At 47.8% G+C, this 17,774-nt stretch overlaps 1 protein-coding gene across 3 annotated transcripts in view; it reads right to left on the bottom strand.

Moving 5' to 3' along the window:
• Positions 1–17,094, bottom strand: part of Gm572 (predicted gene 572) — a 33,789-nt gene extending 16,695 nt beyond the window's left edge. For 2 of the 3 annotated variants that reach the window (NM_001368835.1, NM_001085505.1), the window contains exons 1-5: positions 17,028–17,094; positions 9,169–9,269; positions 5,469–5,567; positions 2,255–2,379; positions 1,342–1,485 (exon numbers count right to left, since the gene is read on the bottom strand). In NM_001368835.1, the coding sequence (NP_001355764.1) occupies positions 1,342–1,485; positions 2,255–2,379; positions 5,469–5,567; positions 9,169–9,269; positions 17,028–17,053 (495 nt within the window). In that variant the 5' untranslated portion in view covers positions 17,054–17,094. The remainder of the gene's footprint in view (positions 1–1,341; positions 1,486–2,254; positions 2,380–5,468; positions 5,568–9,168; positions 9,270–17,027) is intronic. The other variant, XM_006538816.2, reaches the window with a different exon arrangement.
• Between the last annotated feature and the right edge of the window lie 680 nt (positions 17,095–17,774).

Genomic DNA, 17,774 nt, shown 5'->3' with positions numbered 1-17,774 from the left:
GGGATGCTACCAGGCAGTGACAGCACACAGCTGGAATATGCCACAGGCCTGTGCTCTCTCCAGTTGGGATGTTATATCTGAAATCCATTGCTCCTGACTGCTGGGGATGGAACCTGGGACTGTGAGCACCCTCCTCCCCCACCCCCCGCCCCCAGTCCTGATGTCTATAAATCATGACATGACCTAGGTTTAAAAAAAAGAGACCTCAAAGCCGAGGAAATTGTTCTCTGCATAAAGCACTTGCCTCAAAAATCTAAAGACCTTGGGGCTTGAGAAATGGCTCAGCTGTTAAGAGCACTGGCTGGGTTTTTTTTTTGTTTTGTTTTTTTGTTTGTTTAGTTTTGGATTTTTTGAGACAGGGTTTCTCTGTACAGCCCTGGCTGTCCTGGAACTCACTCTGTAGACCAGGCTGCCTCGAACTCAGAAATCCACTTGCCTCTGCCTCCCAAGTGCTGGGATTAAAGGCATGCACCACCACTGCCCGGCTACTGGCTGCTCTTCTAGAAGTCTTGAGTTCAATTCCCAGCAACTACATAGTGGCTTACAACCATCTGTAATGGGATCCCACACCCTCTTCTGGTGTGTCTGAAGACAGCATGCTCATATGAACTCAATAAATAAATCTTTTTCTTAAAAAAAAAATGTATGAACCTGAATTTGGATTGCCAGAACCCACATAAAGCCAGATGTAGTAGCTGGAGTCTGTAATCTCATCATTCCTTCAGCAAGAGAGGAGGTAGAGTTGAGAGGCTCCACAGAAGTTTGAAGGCAGCCAGCCTGACACATGGAGCTGCAAGTGATAGACCCTATCTTCAACAAAGTGAAAGGCGAGACCTGATACCTGAGGTTGTCCTCTGACTCCCACTGTCCTTGGGACTCACAGGAGAAACTCACACATATGAACACATACACATATACCCATACACACACACACACACACACACACACACACACACACAGGAGACGGGAGGTGGGAAGAGGGGAAGGAGAGAGAGAGGACCCAGCCAGCAACATCCCTTAATCCAAAGAGAAAAACACAAATATTGGTTTGATGCTTGTTGGATGACATGAAGAACACAGCCTCAGAGACTTCATTACTCACCCCGTCCCTTATCCTGACAAAGGCCTCATTGGTCAAAAGCCCAGTGGAAGGCGACTGCCAGCCAACACTACGGACATCCAGAGAGAATGGTCCTATCCCGTGTCTCTAGTTGTCTGCTTTGCTGGGCTATGTCCCAAGGTTCACGAACCACAACCATCAACCTGGGCCTTTGACGGAAGCCAGCCCAGGATGCCCCCCTACCACCTGGGGTGCTCTCCAGGGCCTTCTCAGGCTGTTACCTGGATGAATGAGGGATGACAACGGACGCTCTGTTCACCCAGCCTTGCCACCATCATGGGACACCTCATTATGTAGCGATCGCTCTGCTTCAACCTTTTCGCCCCTTTTTGAAACATTCTGATTTCCAACCTGTAATTTGCTTTCTGGAAGTCAGGCAGAATTCACACACACAAATAAGAAAAGAAAATGCAGTTAATAAGCCACAATTATAGGTCGGCCTCTATTCGCAGTGGGCATGATTAATGCAGGCCTGTCTCGTGGAAGAGCTAAGAATCAAGTGGAAGGCTCTTGTGGACTGGGAACCTTGGCAGATTCTGGCCTGTGACAGTGCAGTCCCCAACAGGGGAAGCCCCTGGGGCTGGGGGGACTGCTATACCTTTCAGGAAGATCACCCTTAAAGAGACAGCACAGCAGCCTGTGTCCCATCATCCCTGACACCATACTGGTTGGTGGCCTGTTTCCTTTGACTCTCATTCATTGACTCCCTTGGACCCATTTTACAGCTGAGGCAGTTGAGGCACAGCAACTAAGCAAGCAGCCATGGCCATTTCTACAATAGAATTTCATTCAGCATGTCGGTCCAGCCTGGTCTACAGATTCTAAGACAGCCAGGTGTCTGTGACATAGAAAAACCTAGGAAAGTGGGGTGGGGGTAGGGCAGAACTAGAGGCAGTAGTGTATGCCTTTAGTCCCAGCATTTGGGAGGCAGAGGCAGGCAGATGTCTGTGAGTTTGAAGCCAGCCTTATGTGCCCAACTAATAAACCCAGGCCAGCTATGGGTTTATAGTGAGACCCTGTGTTAAAGCAACAAAAGAAGCTGGCTATGTAACTGTGTATGTGCATTTGCCTAGCCATACACGAGGCACTGACTTCTGGCCCCAGCACGGCAAATAAGTCGTTTCTCAAACCCACCTCTTTCTGTACAAAGCAACCAGAGTACAGTGCTCGGAAGATGAAGCCTCCCTCGTGAGCAGGATGCAAGAGGTAACCACATTTGGTAAGAAGAGAGTCCAGGTGGTTGGGGGCCCTCTTAGAGCCTACGACAGAAACAGAACAGCGGGAGAACAGCGGAGGTGAGGTTAGGAGTTTCCGACACTCAGACATAAGCCCAAGGCTGCGCTACCCTGGAACGTCAGAGAACGGTAAAGAGAATGGCGGAAGGTGGACGCCAACAGAAGTCAACATACAGACTGTCCAGCCTGGGTTGCAGAAGTTGTCTCCTAGCTCCTCTCCTACTTCCTTCCACCCACTGTAGTCTACTTCCCCACCCCCACTTCAGCAACCCACGGAGTCCCACTCGCGCCTGCGCCAGATCGCTCCACTCTGCACTCAGAGAGACCCCTGTGAGGTGCACAAAGCCTCTGACTGCTCTCCCTCTGCCTTAGCCACACTGGTCTTCCTGCTACTTCTAACACGTCGTCGTGGGTGCACTCAGGGCCTTTCCACTGGCTGAGTCTTCTGTCTCTTCCAGATACCTGCGTGGCTCAGTCCACCACTCTCAAGTCTTTAAGTAAAGCCCCCTTGTCAACGAGGTCTCTGCCAGCAAAGCCTCCATCACTCCTCTCCAAACCGCGCCCCACTCTCAGGATGCCTTTCGACACCACACATTACCGACTCGCCAGCTGAGAAAAATATGACAATGACTATAGCAATGGTCTTGTTGCCCTCCACTCAAATGCCAGCCCCGTGGCGCCAAGAGTATTTATCTGTTTTGTTCTTTGCCATATTCCTAGAGCCTTAAGTAAGCTGCGTCTGGCACATTGAGAGGGCTCTCAAGTAAACATTCATTGGATGAGGAATATCACCGAGCAGAGGGATTACAGGTAGTTTTCATTATCGTCTTTAGATTTCTTCTGTTTCCATAATTATCTCGTGTTGCTTTTGAGGTAATTTTTTTTTCCCCTTAAAGTCTCAGCTGATGGGAGGCGAACGCCCCTTGCAAGAGACAGCTTTCGAAGCCTGGATGTGGGGGGCTCTCTCTGGTGACATAGCGGTTGCTACTTTCCTTTTGAGAGGTTGCAGCCTTCACGGCTATCTTTAGCAGCAGATCAAGGCCGAGCCTGTGGCTCTGAAAGGCAGCTCACTGGGGAAATAAAGTGTCTAAGCCTGGATGTGCAAATTGACCTGGGTCGCTTTGGTTTCCCATTCACGTCTGCACTTTGTAAATATTTGCCTGCATCCCACTGCTTGCACCTGCTTTCTGTCCCTTCAACTTTATGGGAGGCAGCAGGCAGCATCGCAGGCAACATCGTTTCTGCATCCCCACCTGGTGCTGCTGCCGAGCAAAAGAAACAGTTTCCCTCCGAAGCCACAGGTGTCTCTGACAGCGCCTAAAACTAATGGCCTGTGGCTGGCTGCTGTGACTAATTCCCTGATTATCGACTTTATGATTTTACACTTAAAACTTCTTTATAATAACACACAGAAATGTTTAATGGGCTCTATCCAGAGCCATAAAAATTACTTATTGAACAAGCGTTTTAAAACTATTAATCTATTGTTTTCCATTAATAATGGCTTTCCAAAGAACAGGCGACAGCTTAATGTATCCTCTGCGTTTTTCTCCTGGAAAAGTGGCCTTTTAATACACAGATGCTGTTCCAACTCCTGAGAGGCATCGCCGCCTGGCTGACCATCCGAGGGCCAATTCAGGATTCAGGACACACCAGTCCCAGACAGCACTTTCGAATTCCCAGACAAAGTCAGGCGTGGTGGCTCACACCTGTAATTCCAGCTCTGGAAGGCTAAGACAGGAAGGAGGACTGCCATGAGTTTGGGGTCAGCCTGGATTGCACAGAGCTCTAGGGTAGCACTGTAGTAACCACAGTGTATGACCCTGCCTTCAAAAATAAGGGAAGGGAAAGGAAAAAGTAAAAACACTTTGAGATGGGAAGTTCCCCCCTCAATTTCTCTATTTTTGTACAAAAGAGGAAAATTGTGGGTGTCTGACTTGCAGCCTCTGTGACCAAACTCAAACAGGAGATGAGCATATTATCTCTGTTCTAGTTCCTTCTAGAAGTTTCCCACTTTGCACTGGGTAAGCTCATGGTTCAAAGTTTTCTGAAAGTGATAACTTTCTCAGCCCTCTTTCTGGCTGCTTTAGGCATGAGATTCTCCCACCAAGCATGAGATTGTGGTTCCCATGGGTAAGACGCGTCCTCTTCCAGAGAACCTGGGTTTGGTTCCTAGCACGTATGTGGTGGCTCACAAACATCTGTAATCCCAGTTCCAGAAGATGGACACCGTCTTCTGGCCCCTACTAGCAATGCATGCACATGGTATACAGACTTATGTGCAGGCAAAACATATGGGTATACACATGCAATAAAGGTTTAAACAGGAAAAAGGAAGGAATTGTGGGTCAGCAAAATGGCTCGATGGGCTAAAGCTACTTGCCACTAAGCCTGATGACTCAAGTTCAAATTCAGATCCACTTAGTTAAAAGGAAGAAATAGTCCTGCAAGTTATCCTCTGATGGCACTGCTTTGTTTTGTTTTGTTTTTTCCTTCGAGACAGGGTTTCTCTGTATAACCCTGGCTGTCCTGGAAGTCACTTTGTAGACCAGGCTGGCCTTGAACTCAGAAGTCTGTCTGCCTCTGCCTCCCAAGTGCTGGGATTAAAGGCTTGTGCCACCACCACCCGGCTGCGGCACTGTTTTGTAAACCCGTGCGCTTAAATGAGCGTGCGCACATGCGCGCGTTTAGGGAGTCTACTAGCACCTGACAGACACTTCAATCAGGGTGAGCAAGTATCTATTAGGAGTCTCCTAAACATGTACTAGAGAGTCCTTAGTCCTGGAGACACACAGCAGCTATCTGCATGGAGCCATGGTCTGTGCCTGCTCCCCAACTACCTGCAGGTGGCGCTAGTGACAAGCATGTGAACAAGGGTAGGAGGCCATTTTAAGTAGGTACCAGAAGAGGAAATGGGCTGAGAGCGCAACCAGGACAGAACTGTCTTGGGGAAGGTCAGGGCAGCCCTGGGAAGAAACCAACAGCATGAAGCTTTCAGGGAAGGCCGCCCTTGTGCCCTGGGGTGAGGGACGAATTGGGGATCTCCCTTAGCAAAGGCTCCAGCCAGTCAATGGCTGAGAATTGGAAAACCCAGGTTTGAGAAGATGGCTTACCCGGCAGGCGCAGGACCCCGACCAGCCACTGCTTCAAACCCTGCACGTGACTACTCGGGATCTGCAGGGTCATGTAGTCTGAGAAGCACTCGACCTTTTCTGTGAGACAAAAAGATACTTGTGAGGAGGCAGAGAGGACACAAGAGAGAGAGGGGAAGGGAAGAAGGAAGACTGGGCAGGCCTCCTTTCGATCCTGCTGCAGTAGACCAGCTAGGAAACGGGTCACCATTGCGTCTAAGCAGTGTGGCATGGAAAGACTGGGAACGGTATGATTTACTTGTGAGTGTAGACAACGGTGTCAGGACATCTGGGTCTAAATCCCCACTGAGCGCTCCTGTGTGTGTGTGTGTGTGTGTGTGTGTGTCTGTTGCTTACTCTGTTTCTTCCTGGAATTGATTAAATGATGATGATGATGATAACGATGAGGATATGGACAATGATGACGTTAGACAAGAGTGATGGTAGTGATTACAGATACTGATAGCGACCCCTGAAAGGAAATAAAACTTGAGACATGTGATTCATGTAATTTATGTCAAATAGCCCAAAGAGTTGTTTGTGAGCTTTAAAACCTGGGGCTGAGAACATAGCAGAACAGGCCAGGTCATGCCCGGGCAGGCCCGTCATTACATGTCCTGACTGGCCTAGTGCCTCCCTATCTCCTGCCCTTCTGACAGTCTGTTGATGTTTAAATGGACCAATCATGTGAAACTGCGCCAATTCCTCCCCCAGCCCCACCCCTTTTCTATAAAAGTCCCTAGCTTCCAAGCGTCAGGGTCGAAACCACTGTCTCCTGCATGAGATACATTTCGAACCGGAGCTCCGCCATTATGGCTCCACCATGTGGTCGACACCTCTGTCTCCTGCGGGAGATATGTGTCAGCCCAGAGCTCCGTCATTAAACTACCTCATGCTTTTACATCAAGATGGTAGTCTGTTCGTGATTCTTGGGTGCACGCCGGACAGAAATTGAGTGGGGGTTTCCCACTAGGTTCTTTCACCCTGACCTATGCTCTCTCCCAGTGTCTGATCTTAGTCTTCATTCTTGTGCCAGGATGAACTATAAGTGCCAGTAACACCCTTCCTGCAGTCTGAGAGTTCCTCTAGTGAACCTGATGGCCCCACCCCTGTTCTTATGCCCTGGTCACATCTCCTATCTCCAAGATGAGTGAATAATGAAAAACCTGGAGGCTGGGGACAGTAGATGAGCTAACTCCCACTGAACAAGCATGAGGACCTGAGTTCAAGTCCCCAGCACCTATGAAAGGACCATGGATGGCCGAATGCACACTCCCACCCCTGTGCTGATGGGTATAGAGACAGGGAGACCACGGAGGTTTGCTGGCCACCAGCTTAGCTCCAGGTTCCATGAGCAAGCCTGTCTCAAGGGATAGGGTGGAGATCGAGGGAGAAGGACAATTGACACCCTCCTCTGGCCTCTACAGGTATGAAGGGAGGGGCACAGATACCCAGACCTTTGCATATATCATACATGTACACACACACAATAAATTAATTTGTAAAAAGTGGGAGCTGGTGAGATGGCTCAGCAAGGAACAGTCCTTGCCACCCAAACATATTATCCTGTCAGCCCGAGTTAGATTCCCAGATCCCATAGGCCTTAGGTTTCCATTGCTGTGATAAACGGCCTGACCAAAGGAAGCTTGAGGGGTGGGGAGGGTTTATTTCAGCCCACAGGTAGCATCCATCATAAAGAGAAGACAAAGCAGGAGCCGCATGCAGGCGCCCAAGCAGGGGCCATGGAGGGCGGGCGCTGCTTACCAGCTTGCTCCCCATGGCTTGCTCAGCCTGCTTTCTTATACCGCTCAGGAGCAACGCCTAGGGGATGACACTGCCCACAGTAGACTGTTCCCTCCTATGTCAATCAAGAATCAAGAAAGTGCCAGGTGTTGTAATGCCTTTAATCCTAGCACTCAGGAGGCAGAGGCAGGTGAACCTCTGTGAGTTCTGGGCCAGCCAGGATTATATGATGAGACCGTCTCAAAAACTAACAACAACCCAAATAAAAGCCCTACACAACTTTGTGGCTAGAAAGATGGCTCAGGGGGCTGGTGAGATGGCTCAGTGGGTAAGAGCACCCGACTGCTCTTCCGAAGTTCAAATCCCAGCAACCACATGGTGGCTCACAACCATCCTTAACAAGATCTGACTCCTTCTTCTGGAGTGTCTGAAGACAGCTACAATGTACTTACATATAGTAAATAAATAAATCTAAAAAAAAAAAAAAAAAAAAAAAGAAAGATGGCTCAGCAGTTAGGAGCACTGATTGCTCTTCCAGAGGTCCTGAGTTCAAATCCCAGCAACCACATGGTGGCTCACAACCATTTGTAATGGGATCCGATGCCCTCTTCTGGTGTGTCTGAAGGCAGCTACAGTATATATATATATATATATATATATATATATATATATATATATATATATATATATAAATTCTTTTTTATTATTTTATGTATATGAGTACATTGTTGCTATACAGATGGTGTGAGCATCATGTGGTTGCTGGGAATAGAACTCTGGACCTCTGCTCGCTCCGGGCCCCACTCATTCCAGCCCAAAGATTTATTTATTTATTATGTAAGTACACTGTAGCTGTGTACACAGATGGCTCACAACCATCCGTAATAAGATCTGATGCCCTCTTCTGGTGTGTCTGAAGACAGCTACAGTGTGCGTAGATATAATAATAAATAAATCTTTTTTTTTTTAAAAAAGGAGGGAGTTGGGTGGAGGATCACAACACAGGGCTTGAACCAGAATAAACGTTCAGCAAACATGTGCTACTCTTGTTGTATCTTTTGTGTGGTGAGTGACTGACAATGGAGACCCCAGGACTCAACTGGTTTGAGGAAGTCTGGGCTCTACTAGTCTTTGCCAGGAGATTGATGATAAGTCCCTCACTCCTCTGCACTCTAATGTAAAAATGAGTTAGTGATCCTGGTGCAGTGGTGCACACCTTTAATCCCAGCACTTGAGAGTCAAGAGGCCAGGAGATTTCTTCAAGTTCAAAGCTAGCCTGTCTATATAACAAGTTCCAGGCCAGACAAAGCTGTATATTGAGACCCTGTACCAAAAAACAAAACAAGCTAGGCAGTGGCACACACCTTTGATCCCAGTACTCAGAAGGCAGAGGTAGGCAGATCTCTGAGGCCAGCCTGGTCTGCATCAGAGAGAGTTCCAAAAGGACAGCAGGGGCAACAGAGAAACCTTGTCTTGAAAAAAGCAAAAATCAAACAACAAAGGTCTGGCAATGGTGGCGCACACCTTTAATCCCAGCACTCAGGAGGCAGAGGCAGGCGGATTTCTGAGTTCAAGGCCAGCGTGATCTACATAGTGAGCCCAGGACAGCCAGGGCTACACAGAGAAACCGTGTCTCAAAACAAACAAACAAACAGCAAAGGTGAAAACAACAAACTGTGTTGCCGCCAAGTCTCCCTGCCAGGCCTGGTGCAGAGCCTGTGCCAGATACTTCAAAACAAGTGCTGCCATCCATGTGAGGAAGCCTGGTCCTGCCTCTGGCACCAGCTGCCCTGAGAATCCCAGCACTTGGGCGGCCATCCAGGCCGGTGTGCTGGCTACAGATGCCTTCTGCCTTCCATGTAAGCATGGCAAGTTGTCCGTCTGAGGAGAGGGGACCGCCCAAAGCCTGTTGTGAACCAGAAAAGCTTGATTGATTTACCTGTCAGAGCTCCATGCGCTGGGCGAGGCCTGTCCTTGTTTGACCTGACAGGGAGGATCCATGGGAACACAGCAGGCTGAATGCAAGCCAGACAGATGGCCCTGCAAGGAAGAGCGAAGGGCATGGAGCAGGTGCCCAGCCCAGCAGGGCTGCCTCGGCTGTCTTCATACAGCCGGGCAATTATATCTCATTTTTGGTTCTGTTTTCTTTTCATTTTTTCTTGCTTTTATTGTTGTTGTGTTGTGTTGTGTTTTAAGACAGTGTGCTAATCTTAACCTCGCTATACAGCCCAGGCTAGCCTCTAACTTGGAATCCCTCCTGCCTTTGCCTACCAAATACCCAGATTACAGGTGCGCAGCATCTCCATTACAGCTCATCTAGTCAATTATATTTATGTATATATGGATTTTATTATTTTTTTATTTTTGCTCTGCTACGGGGTCAAATCCAGGGCATCAGAATGCTAAGCAAGCACTCTACCGCTGAATTACACCCTAGCCCCAGAGATATATTGTTTGCATGCCTACCATGGGCAGTAGCCAAGACTTGGACCAAGCAGCAAAGACAAAGAAAGAAATGAATAGTGGAATCTTCCATAGCAAGCAAGCACCAAAGAAGAAACAGGGATGAGAGGCAGGGACGGGAACTGGGGATGCTGAGGGAGGATACTTCCCAGGACATCAATGTAAAAAAAGGGTTTCCGAAAAGGCAACATTGTGATACAGATTTTACAATGAATCCACGTTAAGGATTAAGTCATTATTGATGAGGGAGCCCTGCAGATTTACAGCCAGTTTAAAGGAGAGAGAGAAAAAAGAAAAGAAAAAAGGAGGAGGAGGAGAACAAGAAGAAGAGGAGGAAGAGGAAGAGGAAGAGGAGGAAGAGGAGGAGGAGGAAGAGGAAGAGGAGGAGGAGGAGGAGGAGGAAGAGGAAGAAGAAGAAGAAGAAGAAGAAGAAGAAGAAGAAGAAGAAGAAGAAGAAGAAGAAGAAGAAGAAGAAGAAGAAGAAGAAGGTGGTTTTGTTCTAGAATCCAGGATGTTGGGATGAATTTGCTGACAGACTGACAGACTGACAGACTGACAGACAGACAGACTGCCACAAAGGGAGGCAGAAGTTCTGAATGAACATCCCTGTCACACACACCAACCCTTTGACAAGAATCCTTCCCACACCTCAGGGTTCTCCACAGCTTAAAGAACCACACAGTGTTAGACAGACGACTCCATCATTAAGTACACGATATTCGGGGAAAGCCAGCCTAGGTGAAGTGCACCCCTAATCCCTGCACCGGGGAAGCAGAGTCATGTGGTTCCTAGGGGCTCCCTGGCTAGCTCATCTGTCTGGATTGGTGAGCTTTAGGCTCAGTGAGAGAGCCTGTCTAAAAAAAAAAAAAAGTAAGATGGAGCCAGCACGGTGGTCACATCTTCAATCACATAGCTGGGATTCAGAAGCAGGTGGACCTCTGTGAGTTCAAGACCAGCCTGGTCTACATAGTGAGTTCCAGGACAGCTGGGGCTACATAGTGAGACCCTATCTCAAAACACCAGCAATAATAATAACAATAATAATATTAACGTGAAGGTATTGACGAGATGGATCAAAAAAAAGTAATAAGAAATAAGGTGGAGAGGGGGCTGGAGAGATGGTTCAGAGGTTAAGAGCACTAGCTGTGGAAACAGGTCCTGAATTCAATTCCCAGCAACCACATGGTGGCTCATAGCCATCTATAGTGAGATCTGGTGCCCTCTTCTGGCCTGCAGGAGTACATGCAGACAGAATGCTGTATGCATAATAAGTAAATAAGTCTAAAAAAATAATAAGGTGGAGATCAATAAAGAATGACACTTTTGTCTACCTCTAGCCTGTACACACACACACAGACACACGAGCATGCATGCCCCCCCATTTTTGTACATGTGTGCCTCCCTTGACAAGGTGAATACACACAAACATGTAAACACACGTATAACACATAAATAGTAAATACAAATAATAAGATATCACAAACTAGGCTGAGACACAGAGAAAATGTCTGCACTAAGCAAGCCATTTCCATTGGACATGGGCAATAATTGTCAAAATCTTAGGGACTGTAAGGTGGCTCATTGGGGAAAGGTTCTTGCCACCAAGACTGGTAACCAGAGTTGGATCCCTGGAACCCACATGGTGGAAGGAGAAAACCGACTTCACAAAATTGCCCTCTGACCCACACGTATGTCGTAGCACATGGGTATGTGGGCATGCACTTCAAAATAAATAAATGTTAAATGTAAATAACTCTCGTTGCCTATTGCAAAGTTCCCGTGTCAGATAAAACATCGCCGAGCTGTGGTATTTGAGCAGAGATGAGGTATCAAAGAATTCTGAGCTTCGATCCAGGGAGGTGCATTCCAGCCAAAGAGGCAGCAGGTGCGGGACCATAGGTGCGTGGAACGAGTTTGACGAATTTGAAGAATTACATAAAAATGTCAGTGGACAGAGGGACAAAGAACCAAACACTAGACAGATGGTTGGGTAGGTCACTCCAGAGCCAGAGGGACTGGGGTTTGGCCATAAAGTAGACAGAAGTTCTGGAGAACCCTAAGTGGGGAAGGCAGGTGATCCTTCATGGTTCATGGTTTCTCGGTGTAGCCCTAGCTGTCCTGCAACTTATTATGTAGGCCAGGCTGGTCTTGAACTCAGAAATTCACCTGCCTCTGCCTCCCAAGCGCTGGAATCAATGGCGTGTGCCACCATAGTCACATGACGGGGGAAGAAATGCTCAGTGGCTAAGAGCTCTTGTAGCTCTTGCAGCAAACCTAGGTTCGATTCCCAGAACCCACGTGGTGGCTCACAACCATCTGTCGCTCCAGTTTCTGGGACCTGACTCCCACTTCTGTCCTCCGTGGGCACAGCACACATGGGATACACTTACACGGAACTCCGGATGTGGTGACTCACGCCTATAATCCTAGCACTGAAGAGGCTGAGGCAGGAAAATTACTATGAGTTCTAGACCACACTGGGGCTACAGACTAAGACCTTGTCTCAAAAAAAAAAAAGTTAATTCTCAGCCTTTTGACTAAGATCAAGTGCATGTATACATACATACATGTATACATTGTATACATACCTACACACGTACATGCATACAATGCCAAGTTGGGCCTGGCTTACACAAGTAAATACCAGACCAATTAGAATTACATAGCAAGACTCCACCTTACAATAAATAAATAAGCAGCAACAAAGCAACCCACAAGGAGGTTAGGTGTGTGCTTAGGGGCAGAGAGCTTGCTTAGCAATCAAAAGGTCCCAGGTTTTAGGGGTTCAGTGTGCCCTGATCTTGCAGAGGACCTCAGTTCCTAACACCCACCTTGGGTGCCTTACAAACATCTACAACTCCAGCTCCAGAGACCCTGAAATCTTCTTTTGGCCTCTGTGGAGTCCAGTGTTCACATGTACAGATCTTACACGGACACACACACACACACACACACACACACACACACACACACACACACACACACACACACACAGCGTGGTGGTACTTACCTGTATTCCCGACACTGGGGAGGCAGAGGCAGGCAGATCTCTGTGAGTTCTCAGGACTCTGTACATTCTGGATGAGCACTCTACCAAGTAAAGCCACATCCCTGGTCTCCAGAATGTCCAGAATGGGCTTTCAGACCAGCCAGAGCGACATCGTGAGACCTGTCTTTTTGTTTGTTTGTTTGTTTGTTTGTTTTAAAGATTTGTTTATTTATTATATGCAAGTACACTGTAGCTTTCTTCAGACACACCAGAAGAGGGCATCAGATCTGATTACGGATGACTGTAAACCACCATGTGGTTGCTGGGACTTGAACTCAGGACCTCCAGAAGAGCAGTCAGTGCTCCCAACCACTGAGCCATCTCTCCAGCCCAGAGACCTGTCTTTTAAAAGTAAATCTTTTGGATTTTTTTTTTTTGGGTGTGTGGGGGGGTGTGAGACAGGGTTTCTCCGTGAAGCCCTGGCTATCCTGAAACTCACTCTGTAGACCAGGCTGGCCTCGAACTCAGAAATCTCCCTGCCTCTGCCTCCCAAATGCTGAGATTAAAGGTGTACACCACCACTGCCCGGCTACATTTTTTTTTTTTTTAAAGTCTCGTTTTGAAGGACTACACGAAGAGTCTAAACTCTGCAGAAAGGCAACCTCCTTAAGTGACATTTGGGAAACAGCCCTAGAGTCAGAAGCTCTGGTGACTGACAGCACCTGGGAAAACTGGCAGGAGCCAAGCCACTGAGGAAGCGCCAGCTCCCAGAAGCTAGGGAATGAGTCAACGCATTACTTCAGAAGCCAGCACCATCTAAGGCCGATCCCTCTGCAATCTCATTCCAGCAGCATCTCGGGCACAGTGCCCAAAAAAGGTATGCACGAGGCTGTCCACAGAGCAGGGCTGTTTCCTCAGACTGGAAAGCACCCAAACGGCAATCAGCACTGCGATGGACGGCGCTGGGATCTGCTCACCATAGGAGATGGGAGAGCACAATAAAAAGCAACACATCACATGACATGGCAGACGTTTTGCTAAGTGAAAGAAGCCAGACATGATGGAGCGCCTCTTCTGTGACTGTGTTTATAAACAGGTCAAAAATAGTCTTTGCATTTGGAGGTGTGGATAGCCGCTCCTCTGGGGTGGGAAGTGGAAGTCACTGGGGTGGGCTGGGGAATAGCTGGGGCATGGCAGGGGCCGGGGGAGCAGCCATGGGTGTTTGCTTTAAAATTGCTTTAGAGTGTAAAGGAAGGTTTGAAAGTTTCTGAGTGGACACACATAGTTACTAAGTTTCTTCAGGAAAAACAAATCAAAACCAAGCCGAAAAAGAAACAAGCAAATAAATAAATAAATAAATAAATAAATAAATAAATAAATAAATAAATAAAATCCCAGAATGTCAGAATGTTCTCTGGTGCGCTCAGGATGGAGTCTGTGCCTCTTGGATTATCTGTGAGCTTCAGAACTCTGAGCGCCATGAAAATTGTACTTATGCAGAAAAATGTGAGTCAGGGGTTGGGATTATAGCTCCGTTGGTAGAGCTCTTAGATAGCGTGCAGAGAAGCCTGGCCTTGAAGCACCGCCCCCCCCCCCCCCCACACACACACACACTTCGAAACACCAAGCGTGCTCATGAAGGCAGGTAATGCCAGCTCTTGGGAGATGGTGGCAACCGACTCAGAAGTTAAAAAGCATTCTCCTCTACATGACGAGTTTAAGGACAACCTGGGCTACATGAGAAAATAGCCTTTATAAAAAAGCAAGCCATAGCCGGGTAGAATATGGTTTGTTGCTGACCTGTGGCCATGGTTTCATTTTGCATCCATTAAGGGAATGCATTCCAGCTTTCTGCACCGCCTGCATATGTATCTGCTCTGGGGACTTCTCTTTTGAACCCAAGACAACATTTAATAAAAATCTCTGAAATGTGTTCATACTTCAATTTAGTTCTTTCAATGTTGGTTAGTAAATCATAGGACCTCACACATTTGAGGCCAGTACACATCTACTTTACATTCCCAGAGAGAGACTTTTTTTTTTTAAGTAGAGAGCTTTAGATGTGGTACAATGTGTGGCTACACTGTCTATACAAAGCATCAGGTTTGATCCCCAGTGGAAAATGTATATAAATTCCTATTCACATGTGTGTGGAAATATACACATATGTATATGCAAATGTTTGCAGTTATATTTTAAGTAATCCATCCAGGTATGGCTACATATAGCTCTAATCCCAGCACTTCAGAGGCTTAAGCAGCAAGAATCTGAGCTTTAGCGCATGAAGCACCACGTGGAGAAACTCTGTCTCAAAAGCAAAACCAAGGGCTGGTGAGATGGCTCAGCGGGTAAGAGCACCCAACTGCTCTTCTGAAGGTCCTGAGTTCAAATCCCAGCAACCACATGGTGGCTCACAACCATCTGTAAGGAGATCTGACTCCCTCTTCTGGAGTGTCTGAAGACAGCTACAGGGTACTAACATATAATAAATAAATCTAAAAAAAAAAGCAAAACCAAGGGACTGAGAGCTGGCTCAGTGGTTAGGAGAGCATGCCATCGTGGCAGAGAACCAGGGTTCAGTCCCAGTCACCCACGTGACAGCAATTCCAGGAAATTTGTTACCTGGTGCGTACTGCCTTCACTTGCTGCTCTTACAGACATGCAGGCAAAACACTCATAAATACGAAAACCAAATGAATATTTAAGGAAAAAACAAAAAACACAAGATAAGAAAGGACACTAAGTTTCCGTCTAAGGCTACCGTCACTGGGTCCTCCAGTTCTCTTGGATATCAAATGAGTTGACAGCCAAGGCTAAGGTGCCAATCAGATCAACTGCCAAGGCCCTCAGTCCTCCAGAATAAGTTGGCAAAACACAAACAAACAAACAAAAAATTACCTAGACCGGTGAGTCTCAACCTTTCTAACACTTCAGTCCTTTAATATAGTTCCTCGTGCTGTGGTAACCCCAACCATAAAATTATTTTCGTTAATACTTCATAACTCTAATTTTGGTACTGTTATGAATTGTAAATATCTGTTTTCCGATGATCTCAGGCAACACCTGTGAAAGGGTCGTTCAACCCCCAAAGGCAGGCTGGCTTAGACACTTTCCCTAGCCTGCAGCTCCGCCAGATTCAACTACCTACTCTTCACCTGCCCACTGCATACAAAACGCAGAATAAAGCCAGACGTGTGGCGGCACAGCCCTGCAATCTCAGCACTCTGGAAACAGAGGCAAGGACATCTGGAGCTTGAGGCCAGCCTGAGCTACGTACCGAGCCCCTATCTCAAACTACAAGCAAGCGAGAGTGGGACCCTCTTTCTAAAAACAAACTGGTGACATCATCCCTGTCCCAGGTTCTGCTGCCTCCTCGCAAGGTGCGAAACTAGCTGGCTCTCCCCCTGGCTCCCAGCAGGGGGCAGCACTATCGCCATATAATTTGCAAAGCAGATACATTTGTTTCCGGTGAAGTTAAAGATTCTCCAAGGGCAGGTGAAAGAGACCTGGGAAAGGAGACGCAAGCTGCTGGGGTTGCTGTAGTGCCGTCCTCTACCATCAGTGCTGTTATAACGAAGAGTATTATTACACCAGTTTTGCTAGAGCCAGGGCAGCTTGCACCCCTTCAGTCTCCTCGCGCACTCTCTCCGATCTCCTCCTCCCCCAGCTCCCACTAGGAGTGAGATTCCAGCTTGGCCTTCACAGCCCCTGAACTTCCCCTTCCCAGCCTGGGGATAGACCTGACCCTTCCCTTCGTGTCCTAAAGCTGAGCCCCCGCACTGAGCACTTATGAGAAGTAGGTGGTTCCTGGCACTGGACCCAGACCTCCTCCTGCTTGCCCACCCCACCCAGCTTCTCCATCGCCCTTATTGTCCACAGATCTACAAATGTCACAAAGCGCACATGAGGCCTGCAGTAAGGAAGCCAGAGCCAACTGCCAGCTGTCATTGTCCTTCAGGCTGGCCTCAGAGACCCCACCTCCTGCCCTGAGCGGGTTTGTTCTGTTTTCCAGTGGAGGTTGAGCCTTGGTCTTGAGCATGCTAGACAAGAGCTACGCGCCGGGCAAAGGATACTGTGGGGCCTGGGTAAGGTGGGAGTGACTTTGACCAGACCTCCCACTGAAGACTGGGTCGTCTGGGACCTTCTTTTCATCCCTGTTGACCAAGCAGCCACAGATCCGAAGGCACCCACTGCCTTCTCTCTAGACAGGAAGCTTCTAGATGCTAAAAGGAAACGTTTGGTTTCTGCCCCAAAAGGCATAAGAGAAGCTCAGGGCTCCCCTGGTTTCTCAGTTCCCATGAAGACCAAATAAGACCCTCTTGGAAGGCCTGGCTAAGGCCACTTACCAGACAACTGCCACAGACCCCCACATCCTCAGCTGGGTGACTCTCTCCTCCCCTGGAGGGGTTTATCTAGTGGCACTCCCAGCTCAGAAGTAAAGGGCCAGCCTGCCCCCTTCCCTTGGTTGCCAAGAGTTACTCAGGTGCCAGCCAGGTGCCAGAATGCACAGATGTGTGTCAACACCTCTCCATTGCTTTGTGCCCCCTAGGGTGACATTAATTACTTTATTCCTTCAGACCTCAAAAAAAGGGGGTGCTGTTGTTTGTTGCTATAGCAAACACCATGATCAAAAGCAATTTAGGAAGAAAAGGGTTTATTACATCTTACATTAGAGCCCATCACTGAAGGAGCACAGAGAGGAACATGCAGGAACCTGGAGGCAGGAACGGAGCAGGACTACACAGAAACCCTGCTTGCATCTACCTAGTGTCCATGTGCATTTGTGAGTGACTCTGTGTGTGTGTGTGTGTGTGTGTGTGTGTGTGTGTGTGTGTGTGTGTGTGACAGTGCTCTTTCAGGAGTCGGTTCTCTCTGCCATGTGTGTCCCAGCGATTTAAGAGGCATCAGGGTTTTATACACTTTTTTTTTTTAATGTATATGAGTACACTGTAGCTGTACACATGGTTGTGAGCTACCATGTGGTTGCTGGGATTTGAACTCAGGTTTTTCAGAAGAGCAGTCAGTGCTTTTAACCGCTGGGCCATCTCTTCAGCCCCTGGTTTTATACACTTTATAACTGAACCATTTAACCC

The sequence above is a fragment of the Mus musculus genome, chromosome 4, assembly GCF_000001635.26.
Source record: "Mus musculus strain C57BL/6J chromosome 4, GRCm38.p6 C57BL/6J".
Taxonomy (NCBI): domain Eukaryota; kingdom Metazoa; phylum Chordata; class Mammalia; order Rodentia; family Muridae; genus Mus; species Mus musculus.
The sequence above is the reverse complement of the archived record's forward strand: the minus strand, read 5'-3'. Positions and strand labels throughout refer to the sequence as shown.